This window comes from Neomonachus schauinslandi, chromosome 5, assembly GCF_002201575.2.
Source record: "Neomonachus schauinslandi chromosome 5, ASM220157v2, whole genome shotgun sequence".
Classification (NCBI taxonomy): domain Eukaryota; kingdom Metazoa; phylum Chordata; class Mammalia; order Carnivora; family Phocidae; genus Neomonachus; species Neomonachus schauinslandi.
Genome location: NC_058407.1, coordinates 158,388,110 through 158,405,692, shown reverse-complemented (window position 1 = coordinate 158,405,692; position 17,583 = coordinate 158,388,110). Strand labels below are relative to the sequence as shown.

Genomic DNA, 17,583 nt, shown 5'->3' with positions numbered 1-17,583 from the left:
CATGGGCGCCTACAGACTCGAAGCAGGAAGCAGAGCAGGAAATGCAAGGCCAGAGCCTCCCAGCGGCCATGACCTATGGGACCCGTTTCTTTCAAGGTCACAGAGCTGTTGATCTCAGAGGGCTGTCACTACCCAGTCTAGCCCTGTGAACAGATGGTGTTTCTCAGCTATCTAGCATCTCCCCTGCCTTCCTTTCGGTAACAACGCTGCACTTCTCCAGGGAGAATTCTCTCCCTGCCCTGCTGCGGCATCTCGGTGTAATCGGCATTAAGGTGCCCACCTTCCTAGCCAGGCTGGCCAGCAGCCCTTCCTCTCCTGGGACGGTGGGTCTCCAGCAGAGCGACAGGATGGCAAACCAACGAACCACCACTGCCTCCCACCCCCCCAGTGAACCACCACTGCCCCCCACTCCCCAAAAAAGACCACGCCCTTGGTGCCCATGAATCCTGGATGCCACCTAGACCCCCAAAATGACTGTGGGGGCTGCCCCTTCTGGCCTGGGGGGCAGTCAACTTACCAGCTACCCAAAGACTTGCAACAAAGTTCTTTTGTTAGAAATTTGTGGAAGTGAGCCAGACTCCTGTTTCTTTTGCTGACAAACCAGAATCCTATGGACTAACCCCGCCCTCCAGTTCTATTTTACAGGAGGCAGAGAAGCTAAATCTCAGAGAAGGCAGGTAAGTTGCTGAAGTCTACAGAGTCAAGACCAGAACGTGGGTCTCTAGAACTGAGGATTTCAAAACTCCCCTTTCTTGTTTCCTCGTCTTTAAATGGGAACAATATCTACTTCTTAATCTAATAACAATAACAAATACAATAAGAACTGATGTTTTGGGGGCCCTTTGGAAGAGCCAGGCATGGTGCTAAGCTTTTACAGTTACGTTGGCAGCATTGCCTATCGTGGGCAGAGAAAATGCATCAAAATACGAGGGCAAGTCTCACGCCGGTACCGCCTCCACTTACAGCTAAGTGCCTGTTGACCAGGTGGCCCAGGTCCCCGGGTGTGTCTGTGGTCTGGATATCCACGTCATGGGGTGACACATAAAGCTTTGTGTTATGCAGGTCAAAGAACTCCACTTCCGTGAGCCCCACCCAGGACGCGTGGCCCCAGTTGGACAGGATTTCCAAGGTCACATAGACGGCATCTTTGATGTCTCTGCCTTTTGTTCTCGATTTGGCCTTAATGAAGAGAAAAAGAATGCCAAAGGATCAAAACAGGACAGATAGGCTGGATTCGGCTTACCACTAAGCAACAAGTTATTTTAGCCACTCAGGGCCTCAATTTCCCCATCCGTACAAGGAGGGTAAGAATAGCACCCATTACATATGGTTATTACCAAGATTAAAAGAGCTCCTATTTGTAAAGCACTTAAAACATAGTTACTGGGGGTGCCTGGGTGGCTCAATTGGTTAAGCGTCTGTCTTTGGCCCAGGTCATGATTCCAGGGTTCTGGGATCAGGCCCCGCATCGGGCTCCCTGCTCAGTGGGGAGCCTGCTTCTCCCTCTCCCTCTGCCCCCCCCAACCGGCTTGTGCTCTCTCTCACACTCTCTCAAATAAATAAAATCTTAAAAAAAACCACATAGTTACTGTGAAACCCCAGCAGTTAGTATTTTCCCTAAGAGTCTGCAAATCACAAAAAATGTCTAAAAGGCATCAGATTCTGCCTGAACGTGTTCTTCTCTCCCCCATTCCCGAGCGTTCATGAATTGGGGAAGGTATTACGGGCTAAATTATGTCCCCCCAAAATTCAGATGCTAACACCCTAACCCCAGTGCCTCAGAATGTAACTGTACTTGGAGACAGGGCCTTTAAAGAGGTAACTAAGGTAAAAGGAGGCCATGAGGGTGGGCCCAAATCCAGTCTGACCCATGTCCTTACAAAAAAGGGAGAGCTGTTCACGAGACACACCAGGGTTGCGCATGCTCAGAGAAAGACCGCGTGAGGACACAGCCGGAGGACAGCCATCTGCAAGGCAGGAGGAGAGGCCTTGGCAGAAACCACACCTGCCAACACCTTGATCTTGGACTCCAGCCCGCAGAACTGTGAGAAAATACATATCTGTGGCTTAGGTCACCCCATCTGCAGTGTGTGGTTACGGCCGCCCTAGCAAATGAATTCGGTCAGTAACATAGGACCCTGGCCAAGCCACCTGACGTTCCTCAGCCTGGTTGGGAAACAGGACATGATGACACCATCTCGCTGGCAATCCTGTCACTGAGACTAAGGCAGGTACAGACACCGGGGAAGGCCCTGTCACGCGTCCTGGCCCCCACATGCGCTCCCTAAGGGTCCACTTCCAGCCATTCCTCCCCTCGCTGATTTGAGTGCTGCCTCCTTCGCGGGTAGGCTGCCTGGTCCCAGGCTGCGTGAATGCCATCAATAAACAGCCACACTGCAGAATGGCCTCCTGAGGCCCCTTCTGGCCCCGACTGCAGTGCTGGTCGCCACGGATCAGTCGCTCATAAAATGGTGCATTCCCCGCGTGCACATGCCCTCTGTTAATTAGCACTGGTAATCGGCAACGGTTCTGTGAGCAGGGAGTTGAGCAAATGAACAGCAACTGTTCCCTACTTATTTTTTTAATTAATAGCCAGCGAGACGTGCTATCACTCGCCGCATGTGTTTGGAAACGCCTTGATTGCCACGCGATGGGGACGGGGACGGGGGTGGGGGGCAGGGAGGTCAGCTTCCAGCTCCCAGAAGGAACACAGGGCCGGCTTTTATTAGCAGAGCCCGCTGCATCCTTCTCCTCTGCCGCGGGGCTGCGTGGGGCCCTGGCCAGGCCCTCTCTGCTCCCCTGGGCCTGAGTCCCAGGTGTGCAGGACAGGGAGGACCCTCAACCCCTGTGATTGGGAGGTAGATGAGCTGGGTCTGGTGAGGGGTGCTGCACTGCCAGGTGAGGGGGGCGGGAGGCAGGAGGAGGCGGCACCGTTCACCTTGGCTGGCGACAGCAGGGAGGAGGCCCAGATGGGCGGCGAGCTGCCTCGCAGAGGGGCTGCTGGATCTCACACCCCATGCAATCTAAAACGTGTGAAGTCCTGCAGCGGGGCTTGGAAATGAAGAAGCTGAAGGGTCTATTAGCTAAGGAAGTGTCACAACTTGCCAGTGTTGCGATTCGATGGCTTCTCCCACTTCTGAATCGCTTGCTTTAGGATCCCTCGTGGGGGTCCAAGGTAAACGCTGGTTGGGCAGCTCCTGGTCTCTGGCGTTCACGGCCCCCTCCCCCTCTCTCACCAAGAACGTCTGATTTTCCTGTCGGGAAGTCACCCCTTCTCTTTCCTCAGCCACGAGGGTGGTCCTAGAGGGGGATGGGCCCCTTCCCACCCTGAGGAGGAGCCTGGCTGGTCCAATGAAGCAGTGTGGCCGGTCCCCTGAGCCACCAGGAGGGGGTGGCGTGTGATGGGCATGTGACCCACTCTCAGGTCTGTGCGTGGAGGAAATGCTCTTCTCTCCTGACTGTAGGGCCTGAGGGGATGAGGTCAAGAGGTGGGAACCACTCGAGCTACTGAGGGGTCCCAGGGAGACAGCAGAGCCGGGCCTGGGGGCTGAGGTGGGGACAGAGCTGAGATGGTGGAGACAACAGCGTGAGCTGCTGGATTAAGCCCTACCTGATCCCCACCGTGGCATTTATTACAAGAGTCTATCATTTCCTTCCCTTCTTTGGATAATTCAGTTTGTCCTGGGTTTTCTGTTTGCTATAAGGAGACTCGATCAATCCAGGCTCTTTTTAATGTGGTTCAAGCTTTATTACACTTAGGATTTTCATGGCTAAGAAAGCCACTATTCCATGTAGGGGGCATGGGGCGGGGGTACAGCTTTGAATTTTCTTGATTTTTCTAGATGTCAAACTTCCAACTGATAATTTGCTGGCTCCTCCTTGCTGTGTGCCAGGCACTGAGGTGCCCACCCTCACAAAACTCTTCTGTTCTATCCTCATGGCAGCCCATGGTTGTGGATTATTTACCCAGTGTGACAGCCGCACACTCCCAGGATCAGAGAGCTTAAGAGGTTGTCTAAGGTCATGTGCCCTCTAAATGATGGCACCAGACCTGGAGCCAGAACTCCGGTCTAGGCTGGCGTGGGGGTCTTTCTGCTGTCATGGGAGTTTTATGTGTGGCTCTGGGAGGGCTTACATGGCCAATCGAGCGCCTTGGGCAAAGGAAGGGCTGAGAAGGATGTGCCGGACACACACCTTCCAACACAAAAGAAATGCGAATTCCCGTTACCCTTCCACCTGAAGGCCACCTTGGCCTTTTGGTTCACGGCTCTGGTACATCGACATGTCACATGGCTGCGGTTTTGCACAGTCCCACTATTGCACTGGACTCAGTGGAGATTAACATCACCTTTTGCAGTTAACTCTATATCCTCGCCATTTTCATCCTGCATAATCGCCATTATGATAATTCCCCTCTTTTTATACCACTGCATTGTGCTGATATGTCAGGCCTTCCCGATGAACTCCGTTATCATGAGACATTCATGTTCTTTCTGGTTCCTTTTTTCTTCCTCATTCTTCCCTACTTCCAATCATTCTGCAACAGACATCGTTGTGCCTGTAGCTTTTGCTTTCTGTTGAGTGATTTCCTTAGGGTGAGGAAGCAGGATCGCTGGGCTGGGAGGACAGAAGTATTTCTAAGGCTCTTCCTGAGCCTGGCCTTTCTGCTTTTCGAGAGAGTCCCACCCATTTACATTGCTGCCAGCAGGATAAGCCTGCTGTGACCTTGCCAGTCCTAGAGGTTATATCAAAAAGAATCTGGGAGGGGCGCCAGGGTGGCTCAGTCGGTTAAGCGTCTGCCTTCAGCTCAGGTCATGATCCCAGGGTCCTGGAATTCAGTTCTGCATCAGGCTCCTTGCTCAGCGGGGAGCCTGCTTCTCCCGCTGCCTGATGCTCCCCCTGCTTGTGCTTTCTCTCTTTATCTCTGACAAATAAATAGTAACATCTTCAAAAAAATTCTGGAGCTCAGATATCAAGTGGGACATTAAGTTTGCTCCAATCTGCATTTCGTGATGACCAGCAATGCTGGACGTTTTCCTCTGGGCTCACATGCTATTTATAATGCCTCTTGTGTGGACAGGCTTCTCTCCGCTGCTACCCCTGACCCCACCCCAGGCCTGTCCGGGCGCTGGGCGGGAGAGGGATGGAGACTTGGGCAGAGAACGTTCAATTTACGGCTGTCGACCCTCCCCACCACACAGAGATCATGGCACCGAGGGGCCCCTCCTCCCTCGGCTTTCAGGCGAGATGCCAGTTGCATCTAGAAATCCCTGTAAGTCAACATTCTCACCTCTGGGTCTGGCATGGGCTCCTTCATTGGTGGAGCAAGCGTGCTGAGCTGGGCAGAGTCACTTTCGATGGCCTGGAGCACTTTCAGAAGCCTTTGCTGCTGCCTGAAAGGGGATTTTGGTTTAGCGAACGGGCAGTGACAGAGGGTTCACACCAGAGAGCAGGCCCATCAAGGCCACCGCGCTGACTTTTCTAGCTCAGAAGAAGTCGCGGTTTGAGAAGAGAGTACCCGCCCCGCATACAGCTCAAAGGCACACACAGGCTGTCCCCCCCTCCTTTATAATAACTGGACAACTAGTGATGAAAGAGGAGCCAAGCAGAGGAAACTGTTTGGGGCAAGATGGCGGCAGACCGGTAAGATGGCTAAGATGGCGAAGAGAGTGGCAGAGTACGGCCTGCAGAGCCTGCAAGCTGAGAATGGCTTTTACTTTTCGAAGGGTTGTTAAAACAAACCAAGCAACAGGTAAAGTGAAAAGCCTGAAGTATTCGCTATCCGGCCCTTTGCTAAACACCTCTGCTACTCCTGGCCTAGGGACCTACTTCGCGCCTCCTGTTTCTGGGGTTTGCAAACGCACCCCGTATGTGCTGTTTAAGGCAGAGTACCCTCAAAAGCCCCGAGCACCAAGGATCTTGAGGATGAAGAAAGGAGCATCGGGTGATGCGTGTGCTGCCCGTGAACAGAACCGTATCAGACGTAAGATATCCTCAGGCACCAGGCCTTTCCTGAGTAGAGGAACCCGTGGGCTCTTACTCATGGCCGCCGGGGTACACAGCCCTGGCTTCCAGTCTGGAGTCTGCCGACTCTTAGAGGGATGCCTAGCACTGAAAAAGCGCGCGGTCCCAGGCCAGGGCCACCGCTCAGTGCCCGGCACGCCCTCTCGCCCTGCAAAGACCACGGTGCCCAGCACATGTGTGCCAACACATGCTTGTAACTAGTGGCTCCACCTGGTGCATCTTTCCGAAGATCAACTTTGCCTCAAGACTGGAGGGGAGACTGTTTCGAAGAGAAGACCTGACAGTTCCCGTTGCTCCTCCCACACATGAATGGAACCGAAAGCTGCGTTTGAACAAACTTAGCAGAAAACAGAGGTGGAAAGGACGCTGCTTTGGGCCACTCTCCCCCTCTCCACGACCCCCCCCCCACCGCCGACAGCGAGTTCACCACTGTCTGCTGCACGGGGTCCTCTGGTGGAAGCCCCTGGGGAGGGGGCGGGGGGATGAAGTCTTACACAGGGTGGATGGAACCGAACCCGCAAAGACACATCGGCTAGAAAGACATCGAGTCAGTCCGGCGCTTTAGGGCCGGAGGGGGAGGGAGGGTACAGGCTAAGGGAGCAGCTTTACGCGGCCTGGGATAACATAGGAGGAGCAAAGGGGAACCTCGGTTAAGGAGAGCCTCATGGCTGCATTGCTATGGGGTTCTGGTTTTGTGTTGCAAGCCGCCTCGGTAGGTACCTGCTCCCCAAAAGGCCAATTCTGTCAATGGCTTCGCTGACGGCTCGAGCTCCCCCTGCTGCCCCGGACGGCTCCTGCGGGCTGGCCGTGCTGGTTGTGCTGGTGGCCGCGAGGGTAGGAAGCTGTGGAGGATGGAAACGCTTATTAAGCAGGAAGAGGGAACAGCAATGAGGGACAGAGAGGCTGATGAGATCCAGGATCCCCCACCATGTCTCTGCAAGGGGACAGATATCTCTGTTTCTTATGATCCAGGAGGTGCCAGCGATCGATCTCTTCCATCAGCTACTGAAAAATCTCTCTCCCCCCTTGGTCACACCCCTGCTCTGTTTGCTACAAAGTAACCAGGCTCCATGGAAGGATTCCAGTGACATCCTTAGGGCCCTTTCATTTTTAATCCTCCTCCTTCGACATTTATCATCTAAACTAGAAATGTGCTCTGCTCTCTATCTGCAAATGGTTTTAGTCATTGGAAGCTCTGCGGTTCTGGGGTCAGGTCATCCAGAAAACGCGCTTATGTGGTGGGCAGTACCGCAGACTGATCAGAAATGTCAGCTGGCAACAGAAAAAACAGAACAAGCAGGTGGGACACATAAAGGAAACCATGACGGTGCTCTGGGGCACTCTCTCCTCCCCTCCCTGCCTCCTCTCCCTTCCGCACCATCTGTCCCCTACCCTTTGGTGTCCCCCATCCCCACCACCAGTCAGGCTTCTTTCTGCTCCTGGATCAGGCCAGGCTCGCTCCCACTTCAGAGCACTCCCCTGTCCCTTCTACTTGCTGTTCCGTGTTGCTGGCTGGGTCCCTAAGACACAGGGCTCGGCTCAAATGGGACCCTCCAAGGGGCTTCCTCGGACCACCCTTTTAGAGGGTAGCCACCATCTACAATCTTTTACTATCATCTCTCTCTGAAATCATCTGCTGTATTTATGGCTTTATTTGCTTGCTGTTTGCAAGCTCCCTGAGGACAGGGGCTAATCTGATCTGATTTAGCCACCTCTGTATTCTGAGCACATGGCCCAGACCTGTGTACAATGTAACAAAGACGTTTCTGGGCATTGTATTCGTTCATGTCTGAACTCGTTGGGGCTGTCTTTGCTGAGAGAGGCCTAACTGACCTAGGTAGGTCATAATTTATTTATTCAGGATCCTAAAATCTGTTTTTGTGCTGACTTGTCAGGAAACAGAAATGTAACAAGGAATTGGAGTCCCCAGGCCTCGGTGAGTTCTGGCTTCCACTCAGAACCTTGGGCAAGTTATTCCAGCCCGGGTTTCCCCATCCGTGAAATGGACACCATGCTTGGGGAGCATAGGGAGGGCCTGCTGGGATCACAGCGGGGAAGCCCTCTGGAGGCTCCTGGGTGCCGTTAGGGACAGTGGCTACAGGGCTTTGTTGTTCTGCTCAAGCCTTCACCCACCTCAGGGCTCTCCTCCTTCTCCTTCAGTAGACTGGTCCACGATTTTGCTGCTGGTCCCTCCACGTCCTGGAATGATGAAATCAGATGATCTGAGGTCAGAATAAAGCCATCCACTATATACTCTGCACGGACAGATGAGGGCACAGAGGCGCGGGGACCGTCATGAGATCCCATAGACACAAACGTCAGGGGCAAAGGACTGAGCTCCAAGAAGACAGACAACAGGTACCGCTCGATGAATGCCCCAAAGGGCAGCCTGTGCTAGAGCCTGGGGAGCAGCTGGTGGTGTGGGATGTGTACCCTGAGGCATGTCCACCCTCCAGCTCCCGAAGGGTCTCTTCTCCACCCCGCCACGTACCCTCCTGCTTCTTGTGCAAAGCTGAAGGCGGTGGACACAAACTCAAACACTTGCCAGGCCAGGGAAGTTTCTGGAACAGGTGCAGTGGGGCACGGGCAGGACAACAGGGACCACTAAGGGCTGTGGAGGCCCGAGGGACTCGTGCTCTGGGGAATGAGGTCTTTCCAGAGCAGCCAGGGCTGTGGTCTACTCCATTCTTTCTCTGACCCACCAGTTTGCAGCCCCTGGTCTAAGGTATCCAGGGCCTGCAGGGAGATCAGCACGGATTGGAGGCAAACTGGCATCCACCTTAGGCTTTCAGAAGTAAACAAAGAAGAAGGGGAAGGAAACAGGGAACTTTGGCAGGTCCGGGAGCAATTGTGCATCGAGCAGCGGACGTGCAGCTAGTCTAAGTTCAGGGATGCCTACATAATGTCTCTCTTTGCAAGTGCTGCTCAGACAAACCACCGGGTTCCTGAGGAGCCTCCTCTCTGGTCCCTCCCCTCTGCCCCTGAACACACCTGCAGTGGGCTGGCGAGGGGCTCAGCCTTTCTGCTGAGGAGCGCCCTCTGCAGGGCTTCGTTCTCCACCTGGATGGCCCTGAGCACGGCTGAGGCGTCTTCCTCTCGGTCCTCAGCCTCGTGCACGGGTTTTCGGGTGGCTGAGAGGGGTCTCTCTCGGCGGCTTCCGGGTCCTGCGGGTGGGAAACAGGGGGTGCACCTTTAGATTGCGTTTTTGGAGTGTAGCTCAAAATCTATTAGCCCCGAATTGAGGAACATTCTATAAAACAACTGGCCTGTACTCTCCAAAAATGTCAAGGTCATGCCAGACAAAGAAAAAAAAAAGCCTGGAGAAGGATTCCAAATTAAAGGAGACTGGGCAGACATGGCAACAGAATGCGGGGTCGGTCCTGGCGCTGGATCCTGGGCAGGGGTGGGGGTGGGGACACTGGAGTGCAGGACGTTACTGTGGCAAGTGCAGAAACCCCAATATAGTGTGTGGTGTAGATAATAGTATTGTAGTAATGCTAACTCTCCTGAATTTCCTAAGTGTGCTGTGCTAATGGAAAATGAACGCACCACTCTTAGGAGATACACACTGCAGTGTTCAGGGGTAAAGGGGGAATGATGTCTGCAACTTAATCTCAAATGGTTAAAACACACACACACATACACACAGTACAAATATAAATCAGTGGGAACAAGGGGCACCTGACTGTCTCAGTCGGTTGAGCATGAGACTCTTGATCTTGGGGTCGTGAGTTCAAGCCCCACGTTGGGCCTGGAGCTTACTTAAAAAAAAAAAAATCAATCAATCACTCAATCAATCAACTGGGACAAAATGTTAACAGCCAGTGAGTGGGGCTGGAGGGTATATGGAGGATCATTTGTACTATCCTTGCAACTTTAAATTTGAAATCGTATCTGACTAAAAAGTTGTAAACAATTAACGCTCTAACAAAGTACCTAAGAGGAATAATATATGCTATCATGGAGACAGATGGGTGCTTGGGAATATTTTACTTTATTTTGTTTTGTTTTTCCACGGGTAACAAGAATTGCAAAGACTTTACATCTCAATTTAAGAAAAAAGCATTGCAATGCTGCAGTTGATTCCAGAAGTTCCAAGGAAGGGACAATTGGTTTTATAAAGTATAAAGTAACGTGCAAACAGCACCCAGTAAGACTGGCTGAATAAAATAAACTACGGTACACCCACCCAACAGAGGGCTATGCAGCAGAAAAAGAAAAGCATACTAAACTATCTGCAGATAAAACGAAGTGATGACTTGAATTTGCTTCCTAATCATCTGGGCAGTGGGTGGGGATGTAGATGAAACGACATTGGCCATCAATTCACGATTGCCAAGGCCAGGTAATGGACACATGGGGGTCACTATAACATCCTCTCAATTACTTATGTGTGGATTCTTTCAATATTAGAAAAAAAAAAAACTCCATTTAAAAATAGAACGGCTCGAAATGTTTCTATTGGAATGCTTAAAGAGGCTTTTACCTATTGACTTTCATCCCCTCGGCAAATATTTCTGGAGTGCCACTGTGCCAGGTTCTGTCCTCGGCACTGGGGGCCCAGCATGACGAGACAGATCGAGAACCCCACCCTTGTAAAGTAGGACAAACAGCCGGGGGAATAATAAACAAAATAGAGTGTTAGATGTCAGAACATGTTCTGGAAGAACAGCGTGGGGCTGCAGGGTGATGCTATGCTCTGGGCACTGGCGCGGTGAGACCCGTGGGTGTTGTGTTCACAGAACAGCCAGGTGCTGCGGGCAGCAGGGCACACAGGTTGAGGGGGCTTGAGTATGGGGGCGGAGGGAGGGCCGGGTCACTCAGAGCTGTGGAGGTCACCGTGAGGCCGTTACTCTGAGTGAAATGGGGAGCCACTGTAGGCTCTAGAGCAGGGGAGGACTTGACCTGACTTAGGTGCTGAGTCGGGGACCGAATGAAGGGAGGTGGAGGTGAGAGCCGGGAGACTAGGTTTCCAGAAGTTTCTAGCTGCAGACAGAGCCCGTGGGGCGTCCTGACAACGTGGATGTGGCTGGGAGACAGGACGGGTTGAGCTGCGAGGGCTGTGGGTGGTACAGGTTTGGGAGCAGAGAGCAGGGGCTCAAGTTAGGACAGACTGCGTCCAAGATGTGATTCGGGCATCCCAGTGGGGCCATTGAGTCACATGGACACACTTGAGTCTTGAGTTTGGGAGAAGGTCTGCTCCGGAGATGTGAATTCAGTAGAAGCAACTGGATTATATCATGTAGCAGTAATGTCAAAGATCGCCACTGAAGCTGGCCTCTAACAAACTGGGAATTCACAGGTGGCCTCTTAGGATCTATACAACAGCATCCTTTGAATACCGAGTACTTAAGTCCATCCATCCACATTGAGTACTGGAGATTCCTTGCAGCACTTGACCCTTCCACTACGCTGTGTTAGAGTGTTGCATCTGAAGGACTGTTCTAGCAGCAACATCCCGAATGGCACTGGGAGGAGAGGAAAGGAAACATAGCAGCTCCACCAGGTTGGCTTCCAGTATGGCCGGGCACTGGGCTGATGGGAAACCTTGGGTTTTTTATGGGAAAGCTAAACTAAAATGAGGGGGTATCAGTTTCTCCCAGACACCCAGGGAGTGGCTGTGAATTTGAATGCCCCGGGCCAGGGGCCAGAGCCCAGCTCCAGCCAACACCTGCCATATAAGGCTACACTCTCAGTATTGTCATTTTTTTTTCCTAAGAAAAGCTAGAATCTGAAATCTATGTGAAATCCCCTGAATTTTATTTGTTCATGGACATATTCTGGTTTTTAAGAAACCTTACAGGGGCGCCTGGGTGGCTCAGTTGGTTAAGCGACTGCCTTCGGCTCAGGTCATGATCCTGGAGTCCTGGGATTGAGTCCCGCATCGGGCTCCCTGCTCAGCAGGGAGTCTGCTTCTCCCTCTGACCTTACCCCCTCTCATGTTCTCTCTCTCATTCTCTCTCTCTCGCTCTCAAATAAATAAATAAAATCTTAAAAAAAAAAAAAAAAGAAACCTTACAAAGGCTAAGAGAGCCCGAAGGGCCGGCCTCCCCCAAGGTCACGACAAGTCCAAGCCACTCTCCCAGGAGGGTCAAGGGCACCCAAAGGAACCTTGCATGCCTGCGGATGGCTGGCAAGTGGGTTATGTACTGTCTCTTGTCATTGCCCCAGTGCTGCTCCTAGGGACAGAAAGGTAAGGAGCTGCTGGAAAAGTGACCCAGGATTCTGCTCATCCCCAGTCAAGGCCACTTTATAGTCTTCCTTGTTGGCCCTTCTTATCAGGGACTTGGTCTGCTCTGCAACGGGGCAGGGGGAGGGGAGAGGGAATGAGAAGGTAAAACAAAACCCAAACAGAGCAGAAAGGAGGATTGGAAGCAGCTCAGCTTAACAGGCTGATGAGGGCAGGGATCCTTATTGGTGTGGAAATGCGGGTGAGTAAAAGGGATGCAGAGGGCCATAACGGGCTCAGGTCCTGGGAGTGGCTGGGGGGACAGGGACAGGGAGGAGGAGTGAAAAGAAGCTAAAGGACCTGGTCTTGAGCTACACTGAAGCTGGAACAGAAAAATCCACACCCTTGCCCCAAGGGTGGCTGAAGCTGAAATGGGTTCCCAGCAAGGCAAAGGAATTTTTTTTTTTAAAGACTTTATTTATTTATTTATTTGACAGAGAGAGAGACAGCGAGAGAGGGAACACAAGCAGGGGGAGGGGGAGAGGGAGAAGCAAGCCTCCCACAGAGCAGGGAGCCCGACGCGGGGCTCGATCCCAGGACCCCGGGATCATGACCTGAGCCGAAGGCAGACGCTCAACGACTAAGCCACCCAGGTGCCCCAAGGCAAAGGTATTAATGACACAAGCTCTCAACCTTCACTAGGCTGTGGAATGACACGCCCCTTGCCTCACAGACCTCACAGTCACGGGGCAGATAGATGGGGATCAGGCAGGTGCACATTGGATCTACCGGCAGGTGGAGACAAGCACTACAAGAAACAAAGCAGGGTAAAGGCCAGAGACGACGCGGGGAAAGGGACACTCTTTGAGACACTTGGTTAGGGAAGGTGACATCTGAGTGGAGACCTGAAGGCAGTGAGCCCTGTGAATGCCCACATGGGGAGGCTGTTCCCGGCCAAGGGAACAGCAGGTGCCAAGGCCCTGAGGTGGATGGGGCTTGGCAGATGAGGAATGGCAAGGCAGGCTGGAGTGGGCAGGAGGGTGGAGAGGTCTTGGGCTCCATTCTCGTGTGTTCTCGAGGCCACGTCGGCCCAACAGGCCTCATGCTACCACCCTGGCACCTGGCATGATGATTTCTGTCCAAGGGATGTACAGAAAATGATTTCCACCCCAAACCTTGTCAGTTTCGGGTTTTGTGAATTTCACTAACACATAGGTTTCCTCCACCAACTGCAGGAAAGCAGAGCTGAAAAATTCAAGGCCCCTTCTGATCCTATAGGTGATTCTATAAATAAGGGACTGAGGTCATGTGTTAAGCTAAACACACGTGCTCATGCTCCGACATGGGAAGGGGCACAAACCCCCGTGTTGATGGAAGGCTCAGGCAGCGCCAGGACCAGCAGAACCCGCAATTCATGAGCTCCTTCTCCATTTTCCACATGGAGCATGTATAGAGTCGCTCTAAAAAGAGCTGGGTGGTGAGCCCTGCCTTTTTTACCATCTTTCTGTGGGCAAGTGACCTGCCCTCTGGTGCCTCGGTGGTCTGGGGCTGGGGTGGAACAGGGCACCCGAGACAACCATCTGTCCTTGGTCGCTGCAACTCTAGGGTCACCTCTTCTTTGACAAGGATACTGAGTAAGACTTTTTCTTTCAGGGGGGTCCAGTTCTGTCTGTAGAAACTCTTCTGCCCCAAGCATCTTTCCCTTGGGAGGGAATGCTCCCCCGGCAGCATGATCATTGTGAGCTGCCTGTGCCCTTTGAGTCATATTATGCTAAGAAGATGCTTTTAAAAATTAAATCACCCTTTCTCCAAGTGAAGGTCAACCCCACAGCTCCACTGCCACAGCCTTCCCCACCCGCAGCTTCCCAGAAACGTCGGCACACGGTACCTGCATCCTCCTGAACCACATTTCTGCTGACCAGCTTGTGTTTACTGTGCATTTCCTCACGACACATGAGGCAACCACCTTTTAACTCGTTTTGATGCTCTCATTGCTCACTTGGGCAAGCCCGTTTTGCACCAGCCCGACCACCACATGAGGGTGGATTTATTTTCGTCATACACTTAGAGAATGGCAGATTTATTCACACAATAAATTTGTGCCACCAGCAAGAACCAAACTGCACATTTTAATTTCTCCCACACTGCTCTTTTCTGGTAGAAAACCATCCCTCTTCCGTTAACTTCACTTGCTCTTTGCCTTGCCAAAACTTGCCTTGGCTCTCTCTCCCAGAGAAACAAAGAGCATATCAACACGGGAGATTTGCCGTGGATACGACACACGTCACAGGAGAAGAGAGGAGAGGAAGATGTGGGGCTGCCGGTCGGCTCACCGGCTAGGTGACTTGTTCCCACCTGCTAGCTGGGACTCGAAAAAGCTCACATTCAGAGTCTCAGCAAAATAACCCCTTACCACACGTGTGCGGCCTCTGAGGTCACCTGGGAATCCACTGAAAGGGTAGATATTACATCTGAGAACAACACGTGTTCATGGGTTTATGGTGAAGATGGTAAGCCAGCGGCCCACAGGCCAAATCCAGCTGCAGATGTGTGTTGTGTGACTTTTACTTTTTTTTCAAATTGCAAATAGCTAGCAAGCTCTTTTTTTTTTTTTTTTTAAAGAGGAAATCCACCTGAAAATTGGAATTCCTGGGGTCTCCTGAAAAATCATACAATCTGGTAACCCCTGACTGGCATTCCCATGTGGCAATCATAGGCTGGAGCTGGGTAGCGGTGCCCCCGTCAGATGGGTTATAAGCCCTCCGGGTTCCAGAGCGCACCCCCACTCGCTGTGGCCGGGTGCCCATCAGCCTGGAAACTGTGCACTAATTTGTGCGGCAAAAGGCCCAGGGAAACAGCTGCCTTAGCCCTGTTTTGTCCTGAGATGCCCACACTCACCTCTAACATACAACTGGCAGGTGGGCAGGTAGGGGGCTGCGCCCGGGACAATGGTCTACCCGAGTACTGCAGACATCCATGCATTTCACCACAGTGCAGCCTCCTCAGGCCGCACGCTCCCCATGGTGTAAGAGACCATGACAAGTGTCTACTCATTCCTCCCCTCCCACCTCGAGGTGTGCTGCTTCTGCACCGTGATGCAAGGGGTGGAGTCTGTCTCTCTGACTGGGCTTGGCCTGGTGCCTTTCTTTGGCCAACAGGTCATCGGATGAGCATGACCAAGCAGAGTCTTTAAAAAGCACTTACACATTGGGGTGTGTCCTCTCTTGCTACCCCGAGACCACCATGTGCTGGCTAGTGAGACCACGTGGAACAGAGATGGTCATCCCAGCCGAGGTCTGAGGGCCAAGTGGCCTGCCAGTCATGTGAGTGACTGGCCATCTGAGACCACCCAGGCCAGCTCATGGCGGAGCCACCCAGCCCACCTGCCGACTCCTGAGCGCAAGTAAAAGGGTTGCTGTTTCAAGCCACTGCATTTTGGGGCGGCTTGTTAGGCAGCTGTAAATAGCTGATACACACGGCTCATCAAGGCCTGTGTTTTCTCGTCTCGAGAGCTTCTCTGGGTCTCTTGGTGGGCAGGTGCTGTCTGTAACTCTAATACTCATCTTTTTGCCGCTGGCTCTTCAGCCCAGGAATGCATATGATTTTCAAGGAAGGCAATCAGGGCTCCCCACGGCACCGTGACTAAATGTCTCCACTCTTCCCTTTTGCATAGGACGGTCCTTTGATCCTGTCTCTGGAGAATCTGTAGCAACATGTCCAGCCTGCTTAATTTATGAGCTGAATAACAGTTGCTTCTGACTTCGCTGTAGCAGCGTCCACCTGCACAGCACCCATGTTTTCCTTCAGGGCACTGGCCCTTCCCCACTCTTCTCAGGCTACAGAGTTTGGACAGATCTGACCCCACTCCTGGCCCAGCCTGGGGCAAGGAGAGAACTGCCTCTCCCTGACCACGGAGATTAGAGATCCGTTCAGGCGAGAGCTGGTTCTTGGGCTCTGCTGAAATTATTAGGAAAGAAGCAGTCCCTTTCCCTAGGGTTGCTAAGCCAGTAAGAGAGCCTAGAGCCCCTGGGGGCCATCTGTGGGCCATGTCTGAGGCTAGAGATGTGGTTCTCAACGTGTGGTCCCTGGGCCAGCAACATCGGCATCATCGGAACTTGTTAGGTGATTAAAATACTTAGGCTCCGTTCTAGATGCACTGAATTAGGAACTGGGGCTGTGGCCAAAAATCTGTGTTTTCATTTGCTTTGCAAACAATTCTGATGCACATTCCAAGTTTGAGACCTGCTGGACTAGAGAAGACTAGAGTTAAGTGATGAAGAAACTGGTGATATCATCTGGGCACCTAGATCCCACCATGCCTGAGACCAAATCTATAGTCCTGGACTTCCCGGGTCTGGGAACAATATGTTTTCCTTTGTTGCTTCAGCCAGTTTGGACTTCTGTCACTTGCTATTAATAACGAACACTGATTAACTATGTTATAAGACTCTGGACTTTGGCAGAATGGTCTTTCTGCACTGAATGGGAAGTGGTAAACTTGCTAATTTAAAGTAGACTCAAATAAGTCAAGAATGTGTGTTGCAATCTTGGGTAGTGACTGAAAGAATAATAAAAGGATGTATAGCTAACAAGCTAATAGAAAGGGAAAAGAGGAACAACGGAAAGTAATCAGTTCAAAAGAGGGCAACAAAGGAGAGAAAGAGGAACATAAAACAGGCAGAACCAATAAAAAGCAAACGATACAATAGTAGATTTAAACTCAAGTATATCAGCAATTACATTAAATGTAAATGGACTAAATGCGCCCATTAAAACACGTAGATTGTTAGAGGATAAAAATAAAATCCAATTACATGCCGCTTACGAGAGACAAACCTCAACGTAAGTAAGGAGAAAGTTTGAAAGCAAAAGGACAAAGGAAGACACACCATGTAAACAGTGACCAGAAAAAAAAGCTGGTGGGCTTTAGGGCAAAGGGAGCATCACTAGACTGAACAGGAGACAATGTGGTGATAAAAGGTTCCATTCACTGGGAAGATATAAAGAGGCTCATTTGCGCATGCCTCTCAAAACACAGCCCCCTACAAATATAAAGCATGTAAGCAGTCCAGATTTTGCCTGGAAAGGGTGAGCTGATTTGATTCCACTGTCTTCTCGGGAAGTGTCAGGTTCCTCATGCCTCTGGGGGTGTGAACATCCAGTGCCCTTAGCATAATGCCAATGTCTAAAAACACACATTTTCATTGCAGCCCAGACCCAAAATGAAGCCACCTGCTTCATCTGGTGCTTGGCCAAGAAGCTGGGATTGTTCCTGCCCTGGAGAGACGATGCTCTGGGGCTTACTAAAGATGATAGGTCCAGGGCGCCTGGGTGGCTCAGATGGTTAAGCGTCTGCCTTCGGCTCAGGTCATGATCTCAGGGTCCTGGGA

The 17,583-nt window shown here is 51.9% G+C and overlaps 1 protein-coding gene across 1 annotated transcript in view; it reads right to left on the bottom strand.

Moving 5' to 3' along the window:
* The window catches only part of KATNIP (katanin interacting protein), a 180,817-nt gene that overhangs the window by 58,001 nt on the left and 105,233 nt on the right, over positions 1 to 17,583 (bottom strand). Inside the window, exons 9-14 of the mRNA XM_044915093.1 lie at positions 9,016 to 9,188; positions 8,158 to 8,223; positions 8,049 to 8,059; positions 6,745 to 6,843; positions 5,291 to 5,393; positions 964 to 1,179 (exon numbers count right to left, since the gene is read on the bottom strand). Of these exons, the coding sequence (XP_044771028.1) occupies positions 964 to 1,179; positions 5,291 to 5,393; positions 6,745 to 6,843; positions 8,049 to 8,059; positions 8,158 to 8,223; positions 9,016 to 9,188 (668 nt within the window). The remainder of the gene's footprint in view (positions 1 to 963; positions 1,180 to 5,290; positions 5,394 to 6,744; positions 6,844 to 8,048; positions 8,060 to 8,157; positions 8,224 to 9,015; positions 9,189 to 17,583) is intronic.